We start from the raw sequence: 27,459 nt of genomic DNA on the forward strand, positions 1-27,459 counted from the left end.
CCATATGTCCGCGATGTTTGGCAGATTAATTTTTGGAAGCAAATATCATCATTCATATTTCGTTCGATATAGCTAGCCCTTGATCGTAACGCCAGCTCCTTCTTCATTTCGAAAGAAATAATGACCGGTGATACGGCCAACGTGTTAAAGGCATCAAATTATCATGAGTTCCATTGATTTAATGGTGATTCGTTAATGGGTTGCCAATTGTTTTCGTTCCATATACGGCAAGTTTGCTTATTAACTGCATGAATAGCGTGTGCTCAATATGCTGATTGTGTTGACCGCAAAAATGGAAGAAGTGCAATATGAACTACACGAACAGATAAATTTCGTTCTGGTCTGGCGTTAAACGATCCATATGGAAAAATGTTCAAATATTACTGCACAGAAATGTCAACACAGTTTGACATAAAACAGTTAGGTAATTATCTCGATAGTTGTAAAACATATATGTATAATCAAAAAAAGTAAGAATGAAAGAATGGATGACAGGATATATTTTGAAAAAATGTAAGAAATATCCAAATAATAATCACTTTAAAATAAAATACAAGAAAGTATGCAAACAATTAACAAGATAAATTAAAACTTGTAAGGAAAATTATTATTTAGCGCAACTGGAAAAAAATAAAGGTAATATTAAAGGAGAGTGAAAAATTGTGAATAAACTTTTAAATCGTATTTACCAATCAGAAAAGCCTTTAGTTATAGAAGGTGATCACATTCAAATAAATGATACTACTGAAATTGCTAATCGTTTTAATACATTTTTCATTTCTATTGCTGAAAATGTATCTACTGAGGTATTTAGGAACAGAAATGTTCATTGAAGGTTGAATTAATGATAATGTTAATACAGAAAGTCTTTTTTATGTCCCTTTGTTCCCTGATAAATTCCTTTTTATTATTAAAAAGTTTTTAAAAAAATCAAGTTTTGCGACCAACGATAATTGTTCTAGCTTAACCTTTTAACAAATTGCTTACAAAATTGTGGATACACTTTCCCATATTTTCAATAAAAGTGTGTACGGTGGTGTTTTTCCAAGCGCTCTCAAGATTGCTGAAGTCATTCCTCTACACAAAAAATCAAACCATTGCATTATGAATAATTATAGGCCTATTTCACTGTAAGCTGTTTGTTCTAAAATTTTTGAAAAAGCAATCAAGAAAAGAATTTTGAAGTTTCTTGAAAAAAAAAAAATTTTGTTTTAGTGAATCTCAATTTGGATTTAGAGCCTATAAATCAACTGAAGATGCGTTATTAAAATTTTGCAGTGAAATTTATGAAAACATAAACAAGAATTTGTTTACAGCTGGACTCTTCATTGATTTAACTAAAGCTTTTGATTTAGTTGATTATAATAATCTCTTGAGAAAATTAAAAATTGTAATGGGTCCGATTTGTCAAATTAAAAATTTTAACATTTCTCGACGTTTCAAGGTCCCTAGAGTCGAAATAAAAGATTTTTAGAAAGATGTCTGTGCGTGCGTGTGTACGTACGTTTGTACGTCCGTACGTCCGTACGTTCGCGACGTTTTTTTCGTCGTCCATAGCTCAAGAACCAGAAGAGATATCGACTTCAAATAAATTTTGTTATACAGATAATAAGGCAGAAAGATGCAGAAAGGGCTCTCAAGAAAATTGCGTGGGTGGTTTTTTTTACCATAGCAGTTTGAAAAAAGGTGAACATTTTGGTTAACCCTAAATATCTTACGAACCAAAAATGCTAGAGACTTGAATTAAATTTTATATAATAAACTGTAACGTGATACCTAACAGGTATATTTTTTGAAAAAAATTAATATAACGGTTTTTTTTATAAATCAATAAAACTGAAAAAAAAAATTGTGACCTCTAAAATTTTACGACTGAAATATGATTTCATCTCTAAAACAGTTTTGTGCAACGAAGAATAATGTTTTTGACATCTGATAAAATTTTGAAAAAAATCTAATTGATAGTTTTTTTATAAAAAATAAAAATTAAAAAAATACATTACTCAAAGTTCGTAAAAATTGAATATCGATTCAAATATCTTTTCAAAAACTTGAAATTTAGGTTTCAAGCTAATTTTATCATATAAGAAATATTGTTTTCAACATTTTGAAAAATGTTGTGAAAAATCGAATTGACAGTTTTTTTTACAAACAATTAAAACATAAAAAAAAGTATTAAAGTTGGTATTAATTGATTTTCGACTCAAATATCTTTTCAAAACTTTGAGATATAGGCTTTAATTTCCTTTTATCTTTCAAAAAATCTTGTTGTCAACATTCAGTTAAAGTTTGAAAAAAATCGAATTGACATTTTTTTTACAAAAAATTAAAAACCGAACAAAAATTAAACAAAAGTTGGTAAAAAATGATTTTCGACTCAAATATCTTTTCAAAACTTTGAGATAATAGCTTCTTACTAATTTTTTCTTATAAGAAATATTGTTTTCAACATTTGGTAAATTTTTTTAAAAATTCGAATTGACAGTTTTTTTACAAAAAATAAAACTCTAAAAAAAACAATACTAAAACTTGGTCAAAATTTACTTTCGGCTCAAATAGTTTTTCAAAAATGAAAAATATTAGCTTCAAACTTATTTTATTTCACAGAATATTCAGTAATTTTTATATAAAAATCTTACAGTCCGTTTTTTCATAAAAAATAAAATCTACAAAAAATAGTACGCAAATTTAGTAAAAATTGATACGAGTACATATAGACAAACTTTTAAGCAAGACAAATAGACGGACGGGATGGGAAGTTATCAGTGTGGGTCGCATCCCAGCCTCTTTTTTATAATTGGCTAGATTCTTATTTATCCAATAGAAAGCAATTAGTAAAAATAAATGGTAGTTTGTGTGAAATTAGTATTGGTGTTCCCCAAGGTTCGGTTTTGGGTCGCTTACTTTTTCTGATCTTTATTAATTCTATTTTCAATCAGAATTTCAAAGGCAAAATTACAGCATTTGCTGGTGATAAGGCCTTTTCATATGGTTGCAGTTCTCTGGTTAATTTAATTTCTGACATTAACTCAGTTTTGGATATCTTAAGACGCTGGTTTGCAGTTAATAAAATGGTGTTAGGCAATAAAACAAAACTAATGTACTTTTGTCTGTCAGGATCTTCTAACTTAGTTGATTGCGATATATTTTATCATTCCTCAGATTGCCAACAAATTAAAATTCAGTGTAAATGAATCTAATAGTTTTGTCTCTAGGGAGCTCTGTTCAACTCATTGATTTCATTTAGAATTTGTGAATACCTTTAAATGCCTTGGTATGATCTACTTTGGTATTGTTTACTCTAAAATTCAGTATGGAACAAGCTGTTGGGGAGGGTCTTATAAAAATAAAATCAATCCGCTTCTTGTTCTTCAAAAACATGTAATAAGAATTATTTGTAACAAAAATCACTTTCATAATAGTTTAAATTTATTTCAGGAGTTAAAAGTTCTTCCTTTAAGACATCTATACTTGAGGGTGTTTTTTTATAAGAGTGGATATCTATCAATAAGAAATAATGCTCCATACAATTTAAGAGTAAATTCTATGAATTTAGTATCTATCCCCTCTTATAATAAAATTCACTTTCGCAGATTGTTCATAATAGTAGCACCTTCAGTTTTTAATAAATTGTCTTTCTCAATAAGAAGTCTTAGAGTATTGTCCATTTTCCTACAAAGTGTAAGGTCATGACTGTTTGGTTACGATCTTTTCATGCTTTTCATGCAGCAACCTTTATTGATTACTAAAATAAATGTATCAAAAAAAATTTGGGTATCCAATCTAAACGCACTCAACCTCAAGACATTGCCCAATCTTGTAAATGAAAGAATTACCATTGATACAGTATTGGCATTGAATGGCTTTCGAAAATTGTTCAGTCATCCAAAAAGTCTAAATTATAATTAACCTTTAATTTAAAGTTTGTGCAATGCCACATTATAATAAATCATAGTTTTGTGTTAGTTTCGTTTTGAAATGTTTGGCCAGACTTTGTGTTAAAATGGCAATTCTTCTGTCTTCATAATTTCTGGGTTTTCAATTGTTTTCTTTTTTTCAGGGCTACAAATGAGACCTAATTATGTACTCAAGTTCTGAGTTTTTTTTTTTTTTTTTTTATCCGATGGAAATCTTCAAAAGACACTCGGGAAGAATCGGTACCGAGTAGTGTAAGACTCTTACCGCACTAAAACCACCGGTGAATCAGGACCAATCTTTGAAAGATCGACAAATGATTTTTATTTCTAAATTTTTAAATCGCATTGTGGGAAGTTTAAGGTTATAACACTTTCCCGTAGCTTTTAGCCCATCAGCTCATGAGGCTTGGTTCTTCTTAATCTCCGAACATTGTCTCGTACATTTAATACGGTCTCCATTTCAGAGTTAGTATGACTTTGCAGTCGCTGATTGTGTGATACAGCGTGTTTCTTAACCACTTCTGTAACCATTTCAATTTGAAGGTCACGATGTAGATCGCTATTTCTTATATACCAAGGGGCATTTATTATTCCACGAAGGACCTTGCTTTGGAATTTTTGGATGGCTTCAGCATTTGTTTTCTTTGTACAGCCCCATAGTTGGATGCCATATGTCCAAACGGGTTTCAATACTTGCTTATATAACATTAGTTTGTTCTGGATAGATAGGTCAGAATTCTTTCCTATTAACCAGTACATTTTTCTGTACTTCAAGTTTAGTTCTTCTCTTTTCTTTTTGAACTTTGCATCCAAATTCATTCCAAGGTATTTGGCGGTATTGGAGTAAGGTACTTCTGTACTGTTTATAAAAATTGGAACATTGTTTATGTTTTTGTTTGTAAAGTTTATATGCGTCGATTTTGTTTCGTTTCACTAACTTTATCGACTGCATTTTGCAATTTTTGTGTAGCCTTCGTAACGGATTTAATTGGCACCAATATTGCAGTATCATCAGCAAAGGTAGCCATGATAGCGTTGATGTCCACTGGAATATCCCTTGTATATAACAGATACAGGGTTGGTCCTAGGACACTTCCTTGTGGTACACCGGCTTCAATTTTCTTAAGTTCCGAGTAATTTTGGTCGTACCGTAATCTAAAGAGTCGGTTTGTAACGTAGGATTTCAGTATTTCGTAGTACTGCCTGGGGAAGTCCCTATGCAGTTTGTACTCAAGTCCCAAGTGCCAAACCTTGTCAAAAGCTTGAGCAACATTTAATAATACAGACGAGCATACTTGTTTTTCTTCAAATGCCTTTTCCACAACATCCGTAATTCGATGCACTTGGTCTATCGTGGAATGTTAATTTCTAAATCCAAACTGATGGCTCGAAATTAGTCTTCTTTCTTCAATTATTTTGCTAAGCCTTTTCAGTAGCAGTTTTTCAAAAACTTTTGCAATGATTGGTATAAGCCATATTGGTCTGTAAGATGTAACTTCTGTTGGTGGCTTACCTTGTTTAGGTATAACAATGACTTCCGCAGTTTTCCAATGATGTGGCACATATCTTAGTTTAAGGCATGCGTTTATTATAAATTGGAGTTTCTTGAAGGCTATAAGAGGCATTTCTTTCAGAACCTGAGCAGTTATAAGATCGTACCCTGGTGATTTTTTGTTTGACAACTTATGTTGACACATGCTTCTTACTTCTTTGAGCGTGACAAAAGGTATTTCACATTCGTCGTTTCTGTCAACAAACTGTAAGGGATCTGTAGCTGTGCTTGCTGGGAATGGCTTGAAAAAATTCGCGAGATGTTCAGCGAAGAGATCAGCCTTTTGTTTCGGGTTTCCGATCCATTTACCATCTTGAGATTTTATCGGCGGGTTTTGTGTCTGTGGTCTTTTTAGGCGCTTAGCTTAGGAGTATTCTGTAGAAGAAGTTCTGAGTGAACATGCTTTAATTTCATTAAATCTAATTATAAAAAATAACTACATTCTTCCAGTTTTGCAAAGATTTAAATAGATAGAAAAAACTGGGTTTGAACGTTTTAATCAAAAAAAAAAAAACAGTGTTTTATTCGTCAGCCTTCTGAGGTCAATATCAACTTCTTAGTCAACGGTGTTTGTGTTATTATTGTTTTTTTTTTTTGATATTCAATAAACCAATTGAACTTTATGAGTCGCACTTCAATTGTTTATCTTTTCAAAACAATTGACTTCCTCAATTCTGTCGGTTTATTTTATTGTTATTCATTCTAGTTCTACGTTTTTGAATTTTATTAGATAAACAATTTGAATGGTTAACGTGTGACAGCTTGAACTGCACATTTTGATACAAAATCTTTAGCTTTGACTGCCGGCATTTGTTGTACGTGTTTTTATTTTTATATTGACAACTATTTACAATTTATTTTGTGTTGTTTTTTTATTAGACACACGCTGAAGCTGAAGTTGAACCTTTGTCTTGTGTCTAGTTTGTTTTTTGAATAAAATCAGAGATGGTAAAGTGGGACAAGGTCGTGACGACGACTACGACGACGACGGACGCAATGCCGGACGAACAAATGAAATAAATGACAAATTTATTTCAATGGTTTTATTTTTCAAGAGCACTCAACTCAAAAACAAGAAAAAGAAGAGGCAAAGGCAAAGTCGCACATATGTATATATATAGTAAATGGCCCATCTGAAAGTTACTTTTTAAAAGCTTTATAGGAATTCTACATTGGAATGGTGGAGAGATAGATGGACGATATTATTTTACGTTTTATTTGAAATGTTTATATTTAGTTAGGTACTTTGTTGGTGTGTTTCGTATCGCATTCGTAACTAAGTGATATGGGGGCAAAGTCTACTTTTATATCAGATAGTAAATATAGATACTTGACTCCGTGCAACTATGAGTTGTTGTTGTTTGTTGTTTACATTTTTTATTCTTTGAAGTATGTAATACAGAAAAGTTAAATTGAAATAATTGTTATGCGCTGTTTAATCAGAAACGAAATAGTTTGATTGCTTATCAATTAAAATACTATGATTTATGTGATCGATCTTACCTACCTAAAATAAATCAATAATTTGAAGCTAGGTGGGGTGTGAATATAAGAATAGTTTTAAGATGGCTTGTGGCAACAGTGAGTGATGTTATCGAAAACTTTGTGATATTGGTTCTCAAATTTGTTTCTATCTTCTAAAAGCCATTTTCTGAGGCATATCAAGGGGTAGGTTTCGGTGTGTAAAACAAGGACTAAGCATGTAGAGCATAGTACAAATTCGACTCAAAGTTGATACAAAATTGACCCTAGTCATTTTTAAAAAGTATTTAAAGATCTTGGTTAACTTATAGCCAATGCCGAAAAGGCAGACAAATCATTTGCTTTGTACCCATGTGATGGCAGGTCACTTTCGAAAATGAGTTTTAAATTCAGGACTTTGCTTCGCAAACCTCTACTTTAAGTTCATAGTAAAAAAAGTACCAAACAAATTACACTGGTCAACAAAATTTTAACTTTTTTTGCCACACGGACTTTTTTGATATTTTTTGCTTTGGTTGGTGATCATAAGAAAAAATAAATGGTTTAAAAAAATTTGTTGGCCAAAGATTTTATTTAAAATATTGTGAAATAACACAGATCTTGTTAATCATAACTGTATTTTTGTATAAATGACTAAATAAATCTTAGATTTTCTTTCGCTTCTGGTTGGTCCCTTTCAATTGCCCACCAGTTATCCGCTAAGATATTTGGGTTCCATTTGCCCTAGTACCGCTTTTCCATATTCAAAATGTGTTGATGGAACCTCTTAACGCGCTCGTCGCTGACAGGCACTAAATTTTCAGGTAAAAAAATCCAGGGAGTCTAAAAAGTGGATCTTAAGTGACATGTTCCAACCCAAAGCTTTATATGTCATTAACAGCTCGCTAACCAACTCCCTGTAGCTGTCACTCTTGTGCTTATCCAACAAATTTGCAACAACATTTTTAAAAGCCTTCCATGTAGATGTTTCTTTTAGACGAGATCCTAATAGTTCTGATTGTTTTTTGGACAAATTTAGATTCCGAACTAAATCATTTAAGTCTTCTTTTAAACTGGAAGTCATCGTCCTCGTCAACACATTTACCTGAAGTGGACGGGTGTGAATGGTCATTCTCAACAGACGTAGTTGCAAATAGTAATAGTTCTGGCAATTTTTTACAATTGGAGACTGGTCTTATAGCCGAAGATAAGTTAGGGTAAATAACAGTATTTTTTTTTCTTGTATTTTATACCGTTTATGTCAGTGAGACAAAAATAGCAATCCGAAACGTGAACTCGCTGTTCAGTCCATATCATGGGTACTGCAAACGGCATAGGTCGTGCGCCTTTTTTCCAGTCGGTTGAATTTTTCACACACGTTATGCATAAGGAGCCCAGGATTTGTCTTGATGAGCGACAGAAAAACCAAAACATTGGTGATAACACAAGATTCGTAATGTTTCGTCTTTGTTTTTTGAATGTCAGTTCTCCGTAAACATAACATAAATAGATAGGATCATTGTTACACTTCCTCGACATGTTCACAGGGTTCACAAAAAAATGCTATAACAAAAAGGTGTTAAAATGTAACCACATATATTTTTAAAACGGTTTACTTGGAAGCGCTTCGGTTAACTTGCTACGTAGTACAAGTTTTGAGTTATACCGTATCACAGGAAAACTGAAGCTAGTTGACACTTGACAATTGTGATTTAATAATGAGTATTGACCAGTGTTATTGTCTAGAAAACACTGCACATATGCAAGCTACAAGTCCATCACGATTTGTGTTACGTATTGTAAAGAAAAGTCATATGCCTATTGTAGTAGAATTAAGAAATGTACCTAATTGAGAGTTCTCAAATATAAAACTGCCATCATGATTTAAATGGGAAAATGAAGAAGCTGTTCTATTTCAACACAATCCAAATAGTTTAATTACAAACAACGGTATGCTGATAGAATCTACAGAATAACTATCAAACCAGCTAATAGGTTATATTAGATGTTTGACATCGAATAAAATTTTAAACAACACTTGTCCAAAGTTCAAACAAAAATGGTTCGATAAGGAATGTGGGAAAGCGCGCCAAAAATCCTTTTCTATTTTAAAAATTGCACTAAATTCGCGAAATTGTGGTTAGACAAAATGGTACCATGAAGCGAATGGTCTTTACAAAGATATACAAATGTCACTAAAAGAAAATCGAATAAGACCATAAGCAAGCACTTTCACTAGGTCAAACCAAAAACACGAAAGAATTCTGGAAGATAGCTAAAGACATTAACGGAATTAATCATAAAATTGGCACAGGGTTATCTACAGAAAGTCTGGCTGCACACTTTAAAAGACTTCTAGGCAATAACCCAAGCCAATATTACTGCTATGGGGAACCTTATGTTCTTGATGAAACAATAGATGGTGAGATAACAATAGAAGAAATAAAAGCTGTTCTTGAAAAAGCGAAAAATGGAAAGGCACCAGGTGGAGATGGGATTCCGTATGAGTTCTATATAAATTCTCCTCAAACATGCATTAATAAAATAAGGAAACTCTTCAACAAAATCTTTTCAAACGCTGACATACCCTCCTCTCTCAAGAAGACGGTAATTTGTCCAATACACAAAAAGGGTTCCTTAGATATCGCTGAAAATTACTGAGGTATATCGTTTTTGAATGTGTTAACAAAAATATTCTGCTGTATACTAGTAAAGAGACTTGAAAAATGTATCGGAAGCAAAAACATTCTATCAGATCTTCAAGCCGGATTTAGAAGAAACTTTTCAACAATAGACCAAATCTTCACTCTTTCATCAATCATAAAAGCTTTTCAAGCAAGAAACAAGAAAGTATATTCTTTCTTTGTGGACTTCAAAGTGGCTTTTGACCTTGTATCACAATTGGGGGTATCTTCGAGGTTTTTGAAAGTAATTAAAGCGGTGTATACTGGAACTAATGCAGCAGTCTGGGATGGGAAGATATTTTCGGAATGGTTGAAACATGTATATGTAAAATAAGGTTGTCCACTCAGTCAGTGCCTTGTTGTTTTCGCTGTTCATAAATGACATAGAGGAAACCTTACCTGGAGGAATACGAATATCTGATTCTGTTAGAAATGTGCTACTGTACGCTGAAGACCGTATCCTGTTGTCGGAATCACCAGATAACCTACAGTTGATGATAAATCGCTTAGCAAATTACTGTGATAGGTGGGGACTTCTATATATATAAAAGAAAGTCGTGTTAGTTACACCACTTATAACTCAAGAACGGCAAAACAGATTTGGCTGAAAATTGGTAGGAAGGTAGCTTAGAGCCAGGAGACGGACATAGGATACTTTTTATCCCGTTCGACAGCGTTCCCGTGTGACTTGACCTGAAACGTCAGTCACTAAAACGTAGTATAACAAAAAAGAATCAGACATGGAATAACAAAACGCAAATGACAGCTATGTAATTGACGTAAAATGACAGCTATGTAATGACGTATGGATGACAATTTGATATTTGTAAGAAATCAATATTAAAACTAATTCTATTAAAAAAATAATTAAGAAGTGGATTGAAGTGAAGTGAAGTTTAATTAAAAGTGAAGTGAAGTTTAATTAATAATGCCGCGACTAGCCTGAAGCTCTGGATCGTACACTTAGGAATTTTAGAACTGAGTAACGTCCGATGAGAGGTGTTGTGATACTGTTTGCAGGTGTGCCAAGAGGTATAAAATCGTCGTTTCTGTGGACTTCTGTCAAACTTTTAAGATTGACCACAAATATGCGCGTACATTTGGGTGGTGATAGTAATGCAGCACAATTTTCAAGAACTCTTTTGGATATAGGAAATGGAAATATTTTAAATAATGATGGTGAAGTACTAATAGAACCAACATTTGCTACTAGCTTAACTAGACAAGATGAATTAAAAGCTAATGTTTACCCGTCGCTCAAATTTCAGAAAAAACGGATGACTGGTAACGCGAACGAGTGATTTTAGAACCTAAAAACGATTCTGTTCCAAGCATAAATCATAAAATTCTTTCAATGTTTGAAGCCCATCAACAAACTTATCTTTCTATTGATAATCTGACTGATCAAGATGATACTATTGATATTCCAATCGAATTTTTGAATTCTTTGAATACATTAGAACTTCCTTGGCATAAACTAGACTTGAAAATTGCGGCTCCAATAATACTTATGAGGAATTAAATGCACCGAAATTATGCAATGGTACTAGATTACGGATAGTAACTATGCAGGGGAAAGCAATTGAAGCTAAAATTCTTTCAGGTTCAGCCCAAGGCCAAAGCGTTTGTATTCCCAGGATACTGATGATTACTAACGAATGCCCTATAAAGCTTTGTTTTGCTATGTCTATCAATAAGGCACGGACACTGAGGGTTGCAGGCATTTATATCACAAATCCCTGTTTTACCCACGGACAATTTTATGTTGCTTGCACCCGTGTCAGCTCGGCAAAAAATCTGTATGCTTACAAAAAAGTATTATAACCATAATAGAAATATTTATAGAGATACTTTATAAAAATTATTAAATAAAAGAGGTACAATATAAGAAAATAGTAGTTTTTCATCCTAATTTTTTTATATAAAATAGTTGAATACCTCCCGGGTGAAGTCGGGTAAACCAGCTAGTCTATTAATAAAAACAAGTCAAAAATAATGATCTTCTAACGATTCTCACGAAACCTTAGCGGAAATAGATGGCACTTTAATGGGAATCTCTTAGAAATACCCAAAGAAATTAAATATTTAGGTGTAAAGCTAAATTCGACAAATGGAGAAAACCAGCACCTCTCAAAGCTTGTTGAATTTATGATGGAAAAATGTCTTTTGAAACGACGTAATAATCCTTTCAGCCAAATATTGTGAAATCAACTCTCTGCTACTCTTCTCAGGTCTGGGGTGCAGATGAACGAAGTGATAGAAAAATTTCAAAGGAAACCGGAAAACCGAAACTTCTAAAACAAATAAGAAGTGCTACGCTGACCACATTAAAGTCACTTTTGACTTCTTACTTAGACCCGCAAAAGAAAGTTTCAAAAATTTGTTTTCCGGTTTGGTCGTTACAACCTTGCACATTGTGGATATGATACCGCTCTGCTATACAGCGAACCTATTTTACGGAAGAAAATAATTTAATTCTTCGTTTAATTTGTTAACATTTCAATGAATATTTAATTTTTACATTATCTACATAGAATAATTGACTTGACCTTCAATTAGAGGCAAATTAAAACTAAACCCCTTTCTTTAAAAGACAAAGAATAAATTTGGATACAAATAAGACACTTTAGTTTTTAATTTATTTAGTTTATGAGGTAGTTACATATAGTAACTATAAGAAGCTTAAAAATTTAAATAAAGATCACTTGCATATACTTTGGACTTGACCTAGCCACTTTGATAATAAAACGTGTGAAACATATTGCTTTATAGTTTTATATAAAAAAAAAAACAAAACAAATGTTAATCAACTAGTTATAGAGTCATGAGAAGCTCCTAAGTTCTAAGTGATAATTATATGCAACCAAAAAATAAAAGGTTATCGATCTTAACCTGTACGATGACGTTAAATATTCTGGTTTGTCTGTCGTGCAAAAATCTTGAAAAAAAAGATTAATCGTTTTATGCGATTGGGCAAAAAATAATAAATTACTAAAGGTAGTTAAACTCAAAAGCCTTAAGAAAATGCTTGCTTTGTCATTGATTGTTCTTTATTGTGAGTTTGTAAATTAGTTTACAATTTGAAGAGTTTTTTAATAATTAGGTAAATCTTAAACTCCAAGTTCCTAATTTCCAAGGTTATTTACTTTGAACATGAATATAATTAATCTCTCAGATTGTTTCTAAAATTACTGCTGGGCGGGTTAAAAGGAACTGATGAGTAATATAATTCTGTAAAAAATTATATAAACAATAAGAAGTTTCATTTTAAGTAGCCTAAAATTCGGGCAGCTGTCACTTTTGAAACTGTCATCGTTTGACGTTTGATAAACAAAAACTACAGCATTACTAAAAACGCGTTTAGAAAAAAAAGGTTCCTCACCGATATTATTTCTTGAAGATGTGGTCACAATTAATCACTGTAATTTTGTGATTACACATCTTTAAAATAATTACTTAAAACGGAAGTTATAACACCATAATTTACTGGTTAGAATATGAACAGATTGGACTTCATAATTGCTTGTAATTGCAAGAATTACATTTCCATTCATCTGGGGTAGTATTTATTCACGCTAACCATAACTTAGGAATTATTAGTCAAGTTCTACCATTTAACATTGGAACTGTCCTAGATTTTGAGTCAAGAAAGATTTCATATGATCAAATTAACAATAAATAGTCCTCCTTTCCTGTTACTTAGGAAAAAAGTATAATTTATTAGCCGATATTTATATTAAACGCAAAGACAAGGTTAAAGACTGTTTCGAAAAAAATAAAACCAACAAAATAAGGGCATTTCTTATTTTTGCGTTTAACTGTTTTCACTTTAACTGTTTGCACTTAGTTTATAAAGACTTCTGACTTACATAAAGCTGGTCAAACAAAATTAAATTTTTGTAGGATTTTAAGACTAAGATTGGTTTTTAAATATTGCACAGTCACCGACTATCACTCGAGCCGGCAACAGCTTTTCGCGCTAAGTTATCGTCTCAATTTCATTGGTGATGTTTGAGCCCAAAAACAAAAGACGGAAAAGACCTAATCCAATCAATCCTTTAAATAATTATAGCAGTATATAAATTTACCAAAACCGTGGACGATGTAAAATGTCCCACTGGCCTAGTTCTATTTACATTCAATCTCTTCCGTCCCCCACCAACAGTCGATGTAGGCTGGTTCAATATTCAAGTTTACGAATACTTCCCAAATTCTATGAGGTGCCGAACCTGACTAAATAAGTATTTTTCCAGACCTTTTTGAGCGCGTCATCAGAATTAAAAAAAAAAATGGATGGAAATTCCTTTTCTCAGATGGTTCAAAAAATGCAACAAACACATCTTTTGCTTCTGTGAAGGAAGATGGCTCTTTGATTTGTGTTGGTATACTCAATCAAACAGTTTCCATCTTTACTGCCGAGGCTTTTGCCATTCTGAAAACAATAACAACATGCGCCTTTCACAACAAAAAGTTAATTATATCATCATACCGTCTATCAGACATAAACGCTGTAAAAATTCTAATCCCAAAACTGTCATAATTAACAAGATCCGAGACTATCTTATCAGCAAACCGAACAAATTGAAACTTATGTGGGTACATAGCCATATGGGTATAAAAGGTAATGATCCTGTCTACTATTTTGAACCTACCACCAAACTCGATCTATTACGCTACACAAAAAAAACTTGAACTTAAACGCTTATCCGACTAGAGAGACTACACCCACCATTATTCAACAATCAACACGCAGAGACTTACACCTATCTTTACTGTCACCACATCAAAAACAATGAACCTGAATTTTCGTCTACGAAGCCCTACAACACCCTAGTCAAGAAAACATTCGAAATATACATAATTTTTTCATTAAATTAAAAATGAACATTTAACTTTATTATAACTAACATTTAAGTTTACCTCAGAACTCGTTTTTTGTATATTAGCATTATAATTTTAATTATATGTTAATAAATTATAATAATAATAATAAATATTGCATTGAGATATCTACACTGCAAAATAAAGACATATCCATTAAAGGAAGCCAGACAACATCCATTTAAAATATCGTTTTGAGACAGATTAACTTTAACAACAAAAAATCTTAACCCGATTTATTTATTCCATCAAAAGATCTTAAGTGAAATTTTGACACGCAAGTAAGCTCTGAAACGGTTTTTTGTATCCTGCGATAGGCAAACTATTTCCATAAAAGATGCAATTTCAAAAAAATCGAACGTACGAAGAATCGGATTCATTTTTTTTTAAATAAACTACATAAACCATGATGCCTTTGAGGAGCCAGTTATTGCTATCATTGAAACCAATCATTTATAATTTTTTGAAAGATCGTTTATAGTGGTCATTGAACAATGAAAACCATTAAGATATCATTGAAAACCATTCCATTGGGAGCAAAAATAAGGAGATTAGACAAAAGCCTTATACCAAAACAAATATTTGGAAAATTGCCACTGAAATGTGGTAATAAATGTAAATACCTTGTTGGCCTCTCTGAAAAATACGGAATTAATTTAATAATAAATAATAAAATATAATTTAATAAAATATACAATGTTCCTATTTTTTATCCTTTATGAAGAATGCGGCAAATACACTTCAAAATCTTAAAGACCAATATGCAGACATGGACATTAGTATAGAACCACCAAACAGAGTTTTAAAAATTCAATTTTTTACTGACTTAAAAAGTTTTTTTTTTCAAGTATGGTCTTTATTTACTTATTTTTTTCTTTCAAACTAAAATTGGCCCTTAGCTTCAATTAACAGTGTGACATCTGTTGGACATTGAGTCAAATAATCGGCGGCATCTGTCAATTGAAATATTCTACCAGTCCTGTTGAACCATCCTCCACAGTGCGGTTTATTTTTTGTTAAATGTTTCCCAGTCGCACATTTTAAATCTTCCCAAAATGTTCTATGGGATTTAAATCGGGCAATTATGATGGCCACTCCTATACGGTGATTTTTTTTGTTTAAATACTTTTGAGCAGATTTGGATTTTTATTTAATGTGTTTTATTACGCTCTTTTGGTCTTTTTGTTTTTTGGAATGCGAATAAATAAATAAAAAACTATTCCATTCTTTTACCCAACGTTTCGTAAGAAATCAGGGGATTTTTTTGTTCTTTATTCAATTTTCTTTCACTTGTATTCAATCACATTATAATTGTTAAAACTCCATATTGCATCCTCCCGACAGCACTGACACAAATTTAAAATAAATAACAATTACAATATAAAATAAAACAAGCAAAAAAATAAATTATTAAACTATACGATAAAGACATTTATATCACAGCTTAATTTTAAGGTACTTGATGTTAAAGTGCTACAGCATAGCTTTGTTTGATTGGATTTGTTCTAAGGGTCGTTGTCCTGCTGTATAACACTTTTGAGAGGCAGATTTTCGTCCGCATAAGGCAGCATCGGATCCCCCATGAAATTCACCTTAATATGTAGATCCATTTTACCCTTAATCAAATGTTTTAGTCCAAAGCCAGACCAAAAAAATAACCTCAATGTATGATTTTGCCGTCACCATTCTTGACCGTTTTCTAGATGTATTTGGAATTCAGTTCTTTCAAATTAAAGCCTTTTAAAGGTTTGTTTGCCATCACTTCCGAACAAATTTATCTTTGAATATGAAATGTTTGACTGTTAATAGTCGAAGTGTTTCTTCTTGATCACCGATTATTTTTAATAAATATGATTTAAAATCATGAAAATGAAATTTTTATTTAAAATCATGAAAATGAAAATAAAAATAAAAATAAACCAGCATAGGAGTTCTTATATGCGTTTCGCCCCGTTTCGTCCATCTACAAAACATTCCTCCACTTTTCGCCGCCTTTGCCCACTCCGTCCAAAATGATTGTGGGCGAATTTAAAGTGCGTTGTTATATTTTGTTTTTCTTAGAAACCATTCTTGCAATCCTTTTGAGCAAGTTAGCTTCAACAAGTCTTCTACAAACAGTTTTGGAAGTTAATGGAAGCTAAAGTTTGTTTTTTATTTCTCTTGAAGACTTGTAAAGATATTTTTTTGAAGCGCAAATAATCTTTCAGTCTTCTCTTGGGGTTGTTTTGCTTGGTTTTCTTCTTTGTTTTTTGGTTCTCAGCGGTCAAATTGCTTTTGCAATCAACTTGAGAGATCTGCTCATTATTCTGGCTATTTGCCTCAAAGATTTTCCCTCACTGTGTAGAACTAAAATGATAGTTTTCTACCGCGACCCATATTTTCCTTAGAATTAATTGTAATATTATTTAAATAATTTGAATTAACTTCCTAAAGTGAACTTATTGTTTTATAAAAATAAAAGAAAAAGTATTAAAAACTAATATTTTTGATACTAGTTAAATATAAAGGTCTGTGTTTTAATGTGTTTCTATTTTAATGTCCACCAAAAACACAGTCTTATTTAGGGAACAGTTAAGGAACCCATGAAAGTCTAACTTCTTTATTTGATAACGGTTAAAACTAATTCTAATGCCCGTTGTTGTTTTAATTTGGTTTTACTTTCAGCAACTTTTTTCTGTGTCTTTTTTAATGTACATGTCTGTATATTTCTTGAAAAAATAATAAAAATAAATATTAACAAAACAAATGAATATTTTTGCCTTTCACAAGTGCATAGACACAATTACCAAAAAAACTAAGTACTGTTTCTATTATTTTGGCCATAACTGTAGGTACCTTATATCTACCTATATTTCCGAATAAGAAACACCTATAACAATATTTTAAAACAATTTGTTGACTTCCTTAAAAAACCAAAAAAAAAACAATAATACCTAAAAACAATCATGGACTTTAAACTTTTCGAGACAAACAAATAAAATAAGATACAAAACCAAATAATTGAAAAACAATTTGTACATTTACCGCACTAACTTTTTCAAATAAAAAAAAAACTTAAAAGTTGTTTATAGTTTTCTTTTTGTATCTTCTTTTTTTTCAATACATACAAACATTATTTAAAAATCACACATACATACATATATGTGTTTATCTATTTAAAGTTATTTGTTATAAAAAGTTTCCACTTTGAGCTTTTTTTGCTATTGGTTTATAATTAAATGCCGGCCGTATTTTACCTTCCCAACCCAACTATGTATTAAAATATCACTAATGATACATTTTATAAAAAGAAGGTAAACAAGTACTATAAATATAGCTATAGGTTTTATAAATATATATCTATATGTGTACTTGGTGAAGCTTTTGCCGGTTTTTAGTTTTTATATCTAGCTCTCATTTCATTTGTAAATTATGAAGACATTTTATACAAAGAAATCAAATAGGATTGGTGTTTAAAAGAAGCCAACACTAAAGCAATTGGGTATAAGATTGTAATTGACCGCTATTTCTTCTTTATAAAACTATCATGAAACCTCTTACTGGAAAGCCCATCACAAGAATTCTACCTAAAGTCAAATATCTTAGTCATACGCCTACGCTTCATTACTTTTGTCATGTTTTCCATACTCTACGAATTGCTTCTAATAGTAAGCTTGTTTTGCAAGTCCGAAAGCATGTCCATTTCGAAATTAATGTTTTCAATTTGAATTATCTAACTTTTTTGAATAAATCTATGCAAAACTTGTTTTGTTAGTTAACCTTTTTCATTTAAAGTTTTGTTTATGAATATTTATCTTTCTCAACCAGTGAACGGATGGGTGTGATTGTTTATTGTCTTTTTGGGTCGTATTGTGACCCTCATTATGAATTATGATTAATAAAAAGTTGAAAATTTTAATATTTCTATAAATGATCATTTTGAAATTCAAATCAAATCCAAATTAGTCTATATATAAAATACAGTGGGACCGAACTTAAAAACTAATTTTTTTCATTTATTATTTTTGAAACTCATTACAACATAAGACTAAACTTATTTTTCTTTGCAGTTTTCTTTTGAGGCATTGATTTTGGATTTCTTCTAAGGCTGCTTACATAGAGCCGCCATGGCAGAAGCCCATTCAGCTGTAGCCTTCTCATTTTCCATTACTCACGAAGGATGGGATATAAATTACGATCAAGAAGTTCTTAATCTTGTTTGGGATTCAGGTGTTAGATCCTGGAAGAAACGTATAGCTAGAGCAAGAGTAAGTTACACTAAACTTCCATCAACAAATAAGTCTTATATTTTTATCTTTTCTTACAGAATGGCATACGAAATGGCGTCTATCCGGCACACATTCAAAGTCTATGGCTTATAACAGCCATAGCAATTGGATTACACTTTACCGGCTATAATGCGCCTTTTAACTTAACAAATAGAATTCTAGTCCGTCTTCCTACAAATACTATAAACTATCAATTATTAGCGTGCTTCCTAGCTTCCCTTGTTGTTTGGCTGACAATATGCTTTACGATGCGTTACACCCTCAAATTGCTCCTAATCTACAAAGGTTGGATGTATGAGTCGAGAGCACCGGGAAGTAAAATTTCACTCAAGACAATGCTATGGACAGGTGTTGTAAAAGTACTTTCCAGTTGGAATACACCTGGTCTATACAGTTTTCAAGGTTCTCTACCACGTTTGCCATTGCCCAGTGTACATGATACAATGCAAAGATATCTGCGTTCAGTTCGTCCTCTGTTAGACGACGATAACTATAATCGAATGGAGAAATTGGCTAATGAATTTGAGAGCACAATTGGCAAGAAATTGCAGCGGTACCTTGTTTTAAAGAGTTGGTGGTCGTCGAACTATGTTTCGGATTGGTGGGAGGAGTATGTATACCTTCGTGGTCGCAGTCCATTGATGGTTAACAGCAACTTCTATGGAACCGACGCTATTTTTATGCACTTAACAAGTAAACAAGCTGCACGTGCTGCAAATGTTGTGCATCTGCTTTTGTCGTTTAGGCGCTTGATCGAAAGACAAGAACTTCAACCAGTAAATACACTAACCTATTTAACTTACATCAATATCGATTAATGAAAAATGTTTCCATTAGATTATGATCCAAGGAATGATTCCATTATGCTCGTGGCAGTATGAGCGTACTTTCAATACTGTTCGTGTACCTGGATTAGAGACAGATAGAATTATCCATTATAAGGACTCGAATCACATTGTTGTCATGCACAAGGGCTGCTTCTACAAAGTCATAATTTACTACAAGGGACGTCTATTGAGACCTTCAGAACTTCAAGTGTAAGTGATGTGAAACAAACTAAACCTTTACCATACTAATGGGTTGTGATTTTTACAGGCAAATGGAAGAAATTCTCAACTCAAATGCAACCCCACTGCCACATGAAGACCATCTTGCCGCCTTAACTGCATGGCAGCGTTCCAAATGGGCGGAAGCTCGTAACACATACTTTGCACGTGGTGTAAATCGTGTATCTCTAAATGCAATTGAATCATCCGCTTTCGTATTGTCTCTGGACGATGAACCACTCGAGTATGATAAGGACGACCATTCAAAGTTGGACAACTTCGGAAGAAGGCTATTACATGGCAAGGGATACGATAGGTGGTTTGACAAGTGCTTCACCGTTTGTGTGGGCACCAATGGTAAAGTGGGCTTTAATGCTGAACATACGTGGTAAGTGAACTAAACATAAATAGCGGAAGAAAATTCAAAGTGACTCTTTTCAACAAAATTTAAAATTTTTAAAAAAAAAACTATTTTTGTTTTGAACTAAATAAGGGGGGACGCTGCTGTCGGCTCTCATGTGTGGGAGAATCTTATCATGGATGAAAATATTTCGAATGGGTAAAAAAAACAACAAAATTCTATATTTTAAACACGTTATATGGCAACGGCATCCAATTGGCAGCTTTTCCCCCAACTTTATTTTCTCCGTTTACATTTCCACGATAATTGGAAATGAAACGATTCTTCTGGTTTTTGTTTTTCTTCCAAGTGTACAAATACTTGCTTTCGTTCATTATTTTATTATTTCATACCCAAATGTAAATATATTTCTATATCCAGGGCCGACGCACCGGTTATGGGACATTTGTGGGAATACATAATTGGTGATGATAATTATGGGTAAATAGCTTTATTTGTTTTTTGTTTATTTTACTAATTTATCCTAACACAAATTACGCGCGCTTTATTTCTAACACCAAAGCTGCTGCTTTTAATTATTATTTTTGTATTATTTTATTTAAAATATTTATGCATATTTTTTGTTTGCCATTGAAAAATTGGATGCTAAAATTTTAACAAATAACTTATTTGAATTCTAAAAGAAAAATAATAATAAATACTAATGGCAAAACATCAATTGTGTTGCTATATTTTATTTATTTTAATATTCAATTCCAAAACAAATAGATATGATGAAGATGGTAATACTAAGGGAACACCTGAATTTACTCCACCATCACCAATCAGATTGAACTGGGAATTGGAACCATGCAAGGAGAAGATCGAAGAAGCTACAGCTGATGCTACAAAGCTTTTGAATGTAAGTTTGTTTAAATTTAAAAATTAATATTCCTCTCGAAATGATTTCCTTTAAATTACTGTACCTATGGCGCCTTCAGATAAGATACAAATTTAAGACTTTTCAAGGATTTTGATTCATATCGTCGATCTTATTTTGTGGCATAATGCTTCAAAACAAAACTGATTACAAAAGTCTTAGTGACTAGTTAAAAATCCAAAACAAAATCATTGAAACCGTCACAATACGAGAAACTGCACTGGGGCGATCTCAATTGTTTGTTCAGGATCTATAACTGGTAACTATGCTTCCTCGGTAGTGACGTAGACTCCATTGCAAATATGATACCTTGTATGATTTTTTTATGAATGTAAAGTTTTGTCCTCAAGGGGGTTAAAAGTATCAGAACCAAATTTATGTCATGGTTCGATTTGAACGGCAATGAAATTATCAAAGAAAAAGAGGTACACTTTCGGTGTTTTAGGAGCAATCTAACTGAGGAAAACCGGAAAAGGTTGAAATAAGCTATAAAGGCTAAAAAATACTGCAATGTCCAAAGGCGATAAGAATATTTGGTTATTCATGCAGTTCGTGCTCAAATTTAACCTTGCCTGATAGTGTCATGATCCCCTCAGTGCTTTATTGCGCTGATGGTTCTATGGACCCAATCTATTGGGTGCATTTTCAGTGGGGATGGTAGTAGTAGTAATAATTGAGTTTTCTAAGTCTATTTTTGTTTGGCCCAAGGCCGACTACCAGATTGGCATTGATTTAAATGAAATGTTAAGTCTATGATTTATATTTATATTATTCTAATTTATACGGATGGATTAGAAGTCACCCTCGATTATTCGTTTTCTGTAGTGAAGTGCGCTTACAGTGTAGTTGTACAATAGGTCCCAGCCTTGTTCTCCGTTTAATATATCGATGGCAGCAACGTCATTCAGAGCATATGAACCGAAAAATTGTTATCGAATTACCTTTAAAATTGGACATATTGCTAGAAAGTGTAAAACGTCTTCCCTTACTTTCATATTACATATGTTGCATAATATAGGTAGTTCTAGGTTAGGTAAGGTTAACGTGGCTGCGAATTAGAATCCACACACTTAGGACAAAAGAAAGGCCTATTGTGATACCACTTGAATCTAGAGAATTACTTCTTACTAGTCGAGCCATTTTGAGCTTTTTATAAAGCAAAGAAGATATTTGATATCCTTTTTAGCTTGTTCACTGGGATTTTCAAAAGAGTAGTCCCCCAGATGAAGTTTGCGCCTGAGTGAAAGAGCAGGGCAAGTGCAGAGGAGGTGAGAGATTGTTTCCTCTTCTTCTTTGTCCATACAGCTCCTACAGAAGTCATTTGAGGCTACACCAACTCGTATTTCGTGTCTGCCTATAAGACAGTGAGGACACCTATTAGGGATCTAATATGAAGTCTGCTTTGAGATAACAAGTCATTAGAGCGCTTTACGTCCAGCGAAGGCCATATGAGTTTTGTGGCTGCGTATGTTGATAAGTTGTGCCACCTAGAATTTGCTACCTCAAAAGCTGTTTCTTTTAGCATAAGTTTACATGTAGCTATCGGTATACCTATCTCCTCCCTTTCAGGTGAAATAGGCATGACGGTTCCATTTTTAGCGAGTTCGTCGGCTCTACAATTTCCCGTGATGTCTCTATGGCCCGGCACCCAACATAGGATAAGAGAAGATCGACAATCGAGGGCCGTTTGAGATTTGGTTGAGACACCATCAAGGGATTTAATAGCAGCCTGACTGTCAGAGAAGATGCGGGTACCAAAAGTTGATATCACGTTTTCTCTTAGCCAGGAGAGAACCTCTTTGATCGCTAAAATTTCCGCTTGGAAGTCTACAAAGATTAGGGAGGCGGAATGAGATAAGATATTAGATTAACCTTAAATAGCTGTTGCTTATCACTGTGACTTATGTACATGTCTACTACTTATAAAACTGCCCCAAACCGAACAGATCGCGCGTTTAGCTTCAAATAACTTGCTTTTAGATGTATGTTTAAGCTAACATTAGGGGTGATAAGCACTCCAAGATACTTGTATTCTCGAACAATTTCAGTGGGTTTATCTTGCAAAGTCCACTTTTCATTTTGACTGTATCTTCCGCCACCATTTTTAAATATCATCATTTTGAATTTTGTTAGGTTTACAGAGAGATTGCAAGTGTTACGGCCGGTTTATCATAAGCTGTATACATTCTACAGTATCTGCGAGAAAAACGATGTCATCTGCAAACATAAGCGTTGGAATACTTGTTCGGTCTATCTCAATCGCACCTCTTACGATCTTCGATATGTCATTTATAATATAAAAAAACGCATAAAATTTGCAAAATCTCATCGATTCTTTATTTGAAACGTTAGATTGGTTCATGACATTTACTTTTTAAGATAATTTCATTTAAATGTTGACCGCGGCTGCGTCTTAGGTGGTCCAGTCGGAAAGTCCAATTTTGGGTAACTTTTTCGAGCATTTCGGCCGGAATAGCCCGAATTTCTTCGGAAATGTTGTCTTCCAAAGCTGGAATAGTTGCTGGCTTATTTGTGTAGACTTTAGACTTGACGTAGCACCACAAAAAATAGTCTAAAGGCGTCAAATCGCATGATCTTGGTGGCCAACTTACCGGTCCATTCCTTGAGATGAATTGTTCTTCGAAGTTTTCCCTCAAAATGGCCATAGAATCGCGAGCTGTGTGGCATGTAGCGCCATCTTGTTGAAACCACATGTCAACCAAGTTCAGTTCTTCCATTTTTGGCAACAAAAAGTTTGTTAGCATTGAACGATAGCGATCGCCATTCACCTTAACGTTGCGTCCAACAGCATCTTTGAAAAAATACGGTCCAATGATTCCACCAGCGTACAAACCGCACCAAACAGTGCATTTTTCGGGATGCATGGGCAGTTCTTGAATGGCTTTTGGTTGCTCTTCACTCCAAATGCGGCAATTTTGCTTATTTACGTAGCCATTCAACCAGAAATGAGCCTCATCGCTGAACAAAATTTGTTGATAAAAAAGCGGATTTTCTGCCAACTTTTCTAGGGCCCATTCATTGAAAATTTGACATTGTGGCAGATCGTTTGGCTTCAGTTCTTGCACGAGCTGTATTTTATACGGTTTTACACCAAGATCTTTGCGTAAAATCTTCCATGTGGTCGAATAACACAAACCCAATTGCTGCTAACGGCGACGAATCGACATTTCACGGTCTTCAGCAACACTCTCAGAAACAGACGCAATATTCTCTTCTGTACGCACTGTACGCATTCGTGTGGTTGGTTTAATGTCCAATAAAGTAAACTGAGTGCGAAACTTGGTCACAATCGCATTAATTGTTTGCTCACTTGGTCGATTATGTAGACCATAAATCGGACGTAAAGCGCGAAACACATTTCGAACCGAACACTGATTTTGGTAATAAAATTCAATGATTTGCAAGCGTTGCTCGTTAGTAAGTCTATTCATGATGAAATGTCAAAACATACACAGCCTTGCGTCACACCAATTGTAGTCTCAAAAGCTTCGGACAAGAAGTTTCCATCCAAACGGATGCTATATTATTTGTATACATTGCTCGCAAAACGTTTATTACTTTTTTTGATATTCCATATCCATATATGTAGTTTATAGAAAAGCGCCTCTCTAGAAACAGACTCGAATGTTGCTCGAATATCTATACAAAATTCGTAAAGCTTTTTGTGGTTCCTCATTTAGAATATTTGGTCGATTGTGGAATAGTTCTTCCTGAAGCCCGCTTGAATTCATGAATGATTTTCTCCTTATATACCCATTGAATAAGTCTGTTAAAAAGCACTGCACCAAAAAGCTTGGTTGAAGTATTTAAAAAAGATATTCCTCTATAGTTTGTCGGGGCATTACAATCACCTTGCTTGTGCAGTGGAAATATTATTGATTTCAAAAAACTCCCTGGTATATCAGCATTTTCAAAAATGCGATTAAATTCCGATACAAGCGCTGAAAGGAATTCACTTGCGCAGTTCTTATAAAATTCAAATGAAATGCGGTCGTCTCCTGGGGCTTTGTTATTTTTAGAGTTAAAGATTACATTTTGAATCTCATCTAGAGTTATCGGTGAATCTAGGAATTCATCAACAATCCAGGGTGCTGCATATTGAAATGGCTGGGATATTTGTGTTGTGTTGAGCAAGTTTTTAAAGTGATCTTTAAGTTGTTCCGCCTGCAAGCGTTTTTTCTACCATCAACATGCTTAACAGCTTTCCAAAACTCTGCTGGGCATTTTGCTTTGTTTAAAAGGGCAGTCCGGATGGTTTCAATGGTATTATTCTGAAGACTTGTACTTCCACCCTGGCAAAACTCATGCCTACATCTTTCTATCTATTCTATTGCTCTGGGCTCGTTCCATCTATATGAAGAATTCATATTTTCAGCCAATCCCCAGAAAAGGAGAATTTTCTTAAATATCAAATTATTTGCGCTTGCAATATTACACCCTTTGTTTCCAAAAGGGGCTCTGTCCTGTCTCCGAAACTCTTTCTTGTCTTATTAGAATCTTATTTAATCCATCAGCTATTCATATTCCTTTCCAGACTTCTCTTCGGACGTGAAACTCTAACGACAAAAGTCAAGTTTTTAAATCGGTATTTTAACGGACTATGCTCTAGTAAAATAGCGATTTGCATGCCTCCTGCTAAACAGTTTAACCCTAATACTCACCCTTCTAAAAATACTCATTAGTTTACCCTTGAGCACAGCTTTGGTCGTACTAAGGTACAGCGATTCATTAATTAGCCGAACTACACGAATGTGGAATGACTAACTACGCAAAGAATTTCCCCGTCATTGTAATGTTTGAGAATTAAAAACTTGTGAAAAACAAAGTCTCTTTGGCATCTGAAAGGTACACAAAGGCCAAACAAAGTCTTCCGTCCAATTTTAAGAAAGACCACTCGAATTAACTCATCAAGTTTCAAGCATTTACCTGACTATCAACTTAATTTTTTTTAACATGCATATTATTATATTATTTTCAGGATGTCGACTTGAGAATTCTTGTCCACAATGAATACGGCAAAGGATTTATGAAGAAATGTCGCATTTCCCCAGATGCTTACATTCAAATGGCTCTCCAATTAGCCTACTACCGCGACGCTAAACGTTTCTCTCTCACATACGAAGCTTCAATGACAAGACTCTTCCGTGAGGGTCGAACAGAAACCGTTCGTCCATGCACGATTGAATCAAGTGCGTGGGTTAAGGCAATGGAAAGTGGCCAAAAAACGGTAAATACTATCAAACAAAAATTGAAAAACGCAAACAGAATGTATTTAAAATATGAATTAATTTTATTCTAGAATAAGGAATGCGTTGAGTTGCTACTTAAGGCGTGTAATCGCCATCAATTGGGTTATCAAGATGCTATGTCAGGTCGTGGAATCGATAGGCATCTGTTTTGTTTATATGTTGTCTCAAAGTACCTTGAAGTAGATTCTCCATTCTTAAACGAAGTTCTCAGCGAACCTTGGCGTCTGTCCACTAGTCAAACCCCTCACGGACAGACACCTAAGATGGATCTGAAGAAACATCCAAATTGTATTAGTGCCGGTGGTGGATTTGGACCTGTTGCAGATGATGGCTATGGTGTCTCATACATCATTGCTGGTGAAGATTTAATTTTCTTCCATATTTCCGCTAAGAAAAGCTGTGGAACAACGGTAAATATTCGATAGACTAAAAACCATTTAAATTATTATTAATATTTTTATAAAATTGTTTTTTGCAGAGTGCACATAGATTTGGTGAAAATATTCGTAAAGCTCTTGCTGATATGCGCGTTATGTTCGAGCAACACCTTAAGGACAATCCAAAAAAAGTAAATGGAGCTATCAAACAGTAGGAATAACTTCTACTGGCCGATCACATAATTAAAAGAAAAAACACATTGTTTTAAGTTAAGACTTACCATTTATATTTAGGAACTATAGTTAATATCAGAGAAATCAAAATCATTCGAGGAAATTTTTTAAAAACTTTTAAAAACAATGAAAAAAGGCTTTAGGAAAAAACAAACATAACTTTTTGAGACTAGTATACACTTTTGGTAGTTGATCAAAATTTGATCGAATTGATAAAATTTTTACTTATAAATTATAATCCTTCCCCAAATACACTTTTTTGGTGCAGTGAGTGAGAGTGCATTTAAGTAAGAGCTTTTTTATTTTTTCAAAAACAAAAATATAGACAAAATTACAAGACATGAATTTTCTCAGGGAGAACGATTAAACTAAAAAAGAGATTTATTAGAAAAAAATATATACCAACAATCAAGTGCAATGCAAATTTTTGTATAGAATTCACGATACAACACCGTTTTTTTTTTTGAACAAACAAATATTTAGTTGAGT

General features: G+C 33.3%; 1 protein-coding gene across 2 annotated transcripts in view; it reads left to right on the plus strand.

The window, feature by feature from the left end:
- LOC129948937 (carnitine O-palmitoyltransferase 1, muscle isoform) overlaps window positions 1-26,979 on the plus strand; it is a 28,236-nt gene extending 1,257 nt beyond the window's left edge. The window contains exons 2-10 of one of the 2 annotated variants that reach the window (XM_056060087.1): window positions 18,545-18,742; window positions 18,802-19,539; window positions 19,601-19,800; window positions 19,859-20,197; window positions 20,303-20,368; window positions 20,939-21,071; window positions 26,089-26,337; window positions 26,410-26,769; window positions 26,838-26,979. In XM_056060087.1, the coding sequence (XP_055916062.1) occupies window positions 18,602-18,742; window positions 18,802-19,539; window positions 19,601-19,800; window positions 19,859-20,197; window positions 20,303-20,368; window positions 20,939-21,071; window positions 26,089-26,337; window positions 26,410-26,769; window positions 26,838-26,951 (2,340 nt within the window). In that variant the 5' untranslated portion in view covers window positions 18,545-18,601 and the 3' untranslated portion in view covers window positions 26,952-26,979. Of the gene's footprint in view, window positions 1-18,544; window positions 18,743-18,801; window positions 19,540-19,600; window positions 19,801-19,858; window positions 20,198-20,302; window positions 20,369-20,590; window positions 20,651-20,938; window positions 21,072-26,088; window positions 26,338-26,409; window positions 26,770-26,837 lie in introns of both variants that reach the window. The other variant, XM_056060088.1, reaches the window with a different exon arrangement.
- The last annotated feature ends 480 nt before the right edge of the window (window positions 26,980-27,459 follow it).

This window comes from Eupeodes corollae, chromosome 3 (genome assembly GCF_945859685.1).
Source record: "Eupeodes corollae chromosome 3, idEupCoro1.1, whole genome shotgun sequence".
In the NCBI taxonomy this organism is placed as follows: Eukaryota; Metazoa; Arthropoda; class Insecta; order Diptera; family Syrphidae; genus Eupeodes; species Eupeodes corollae.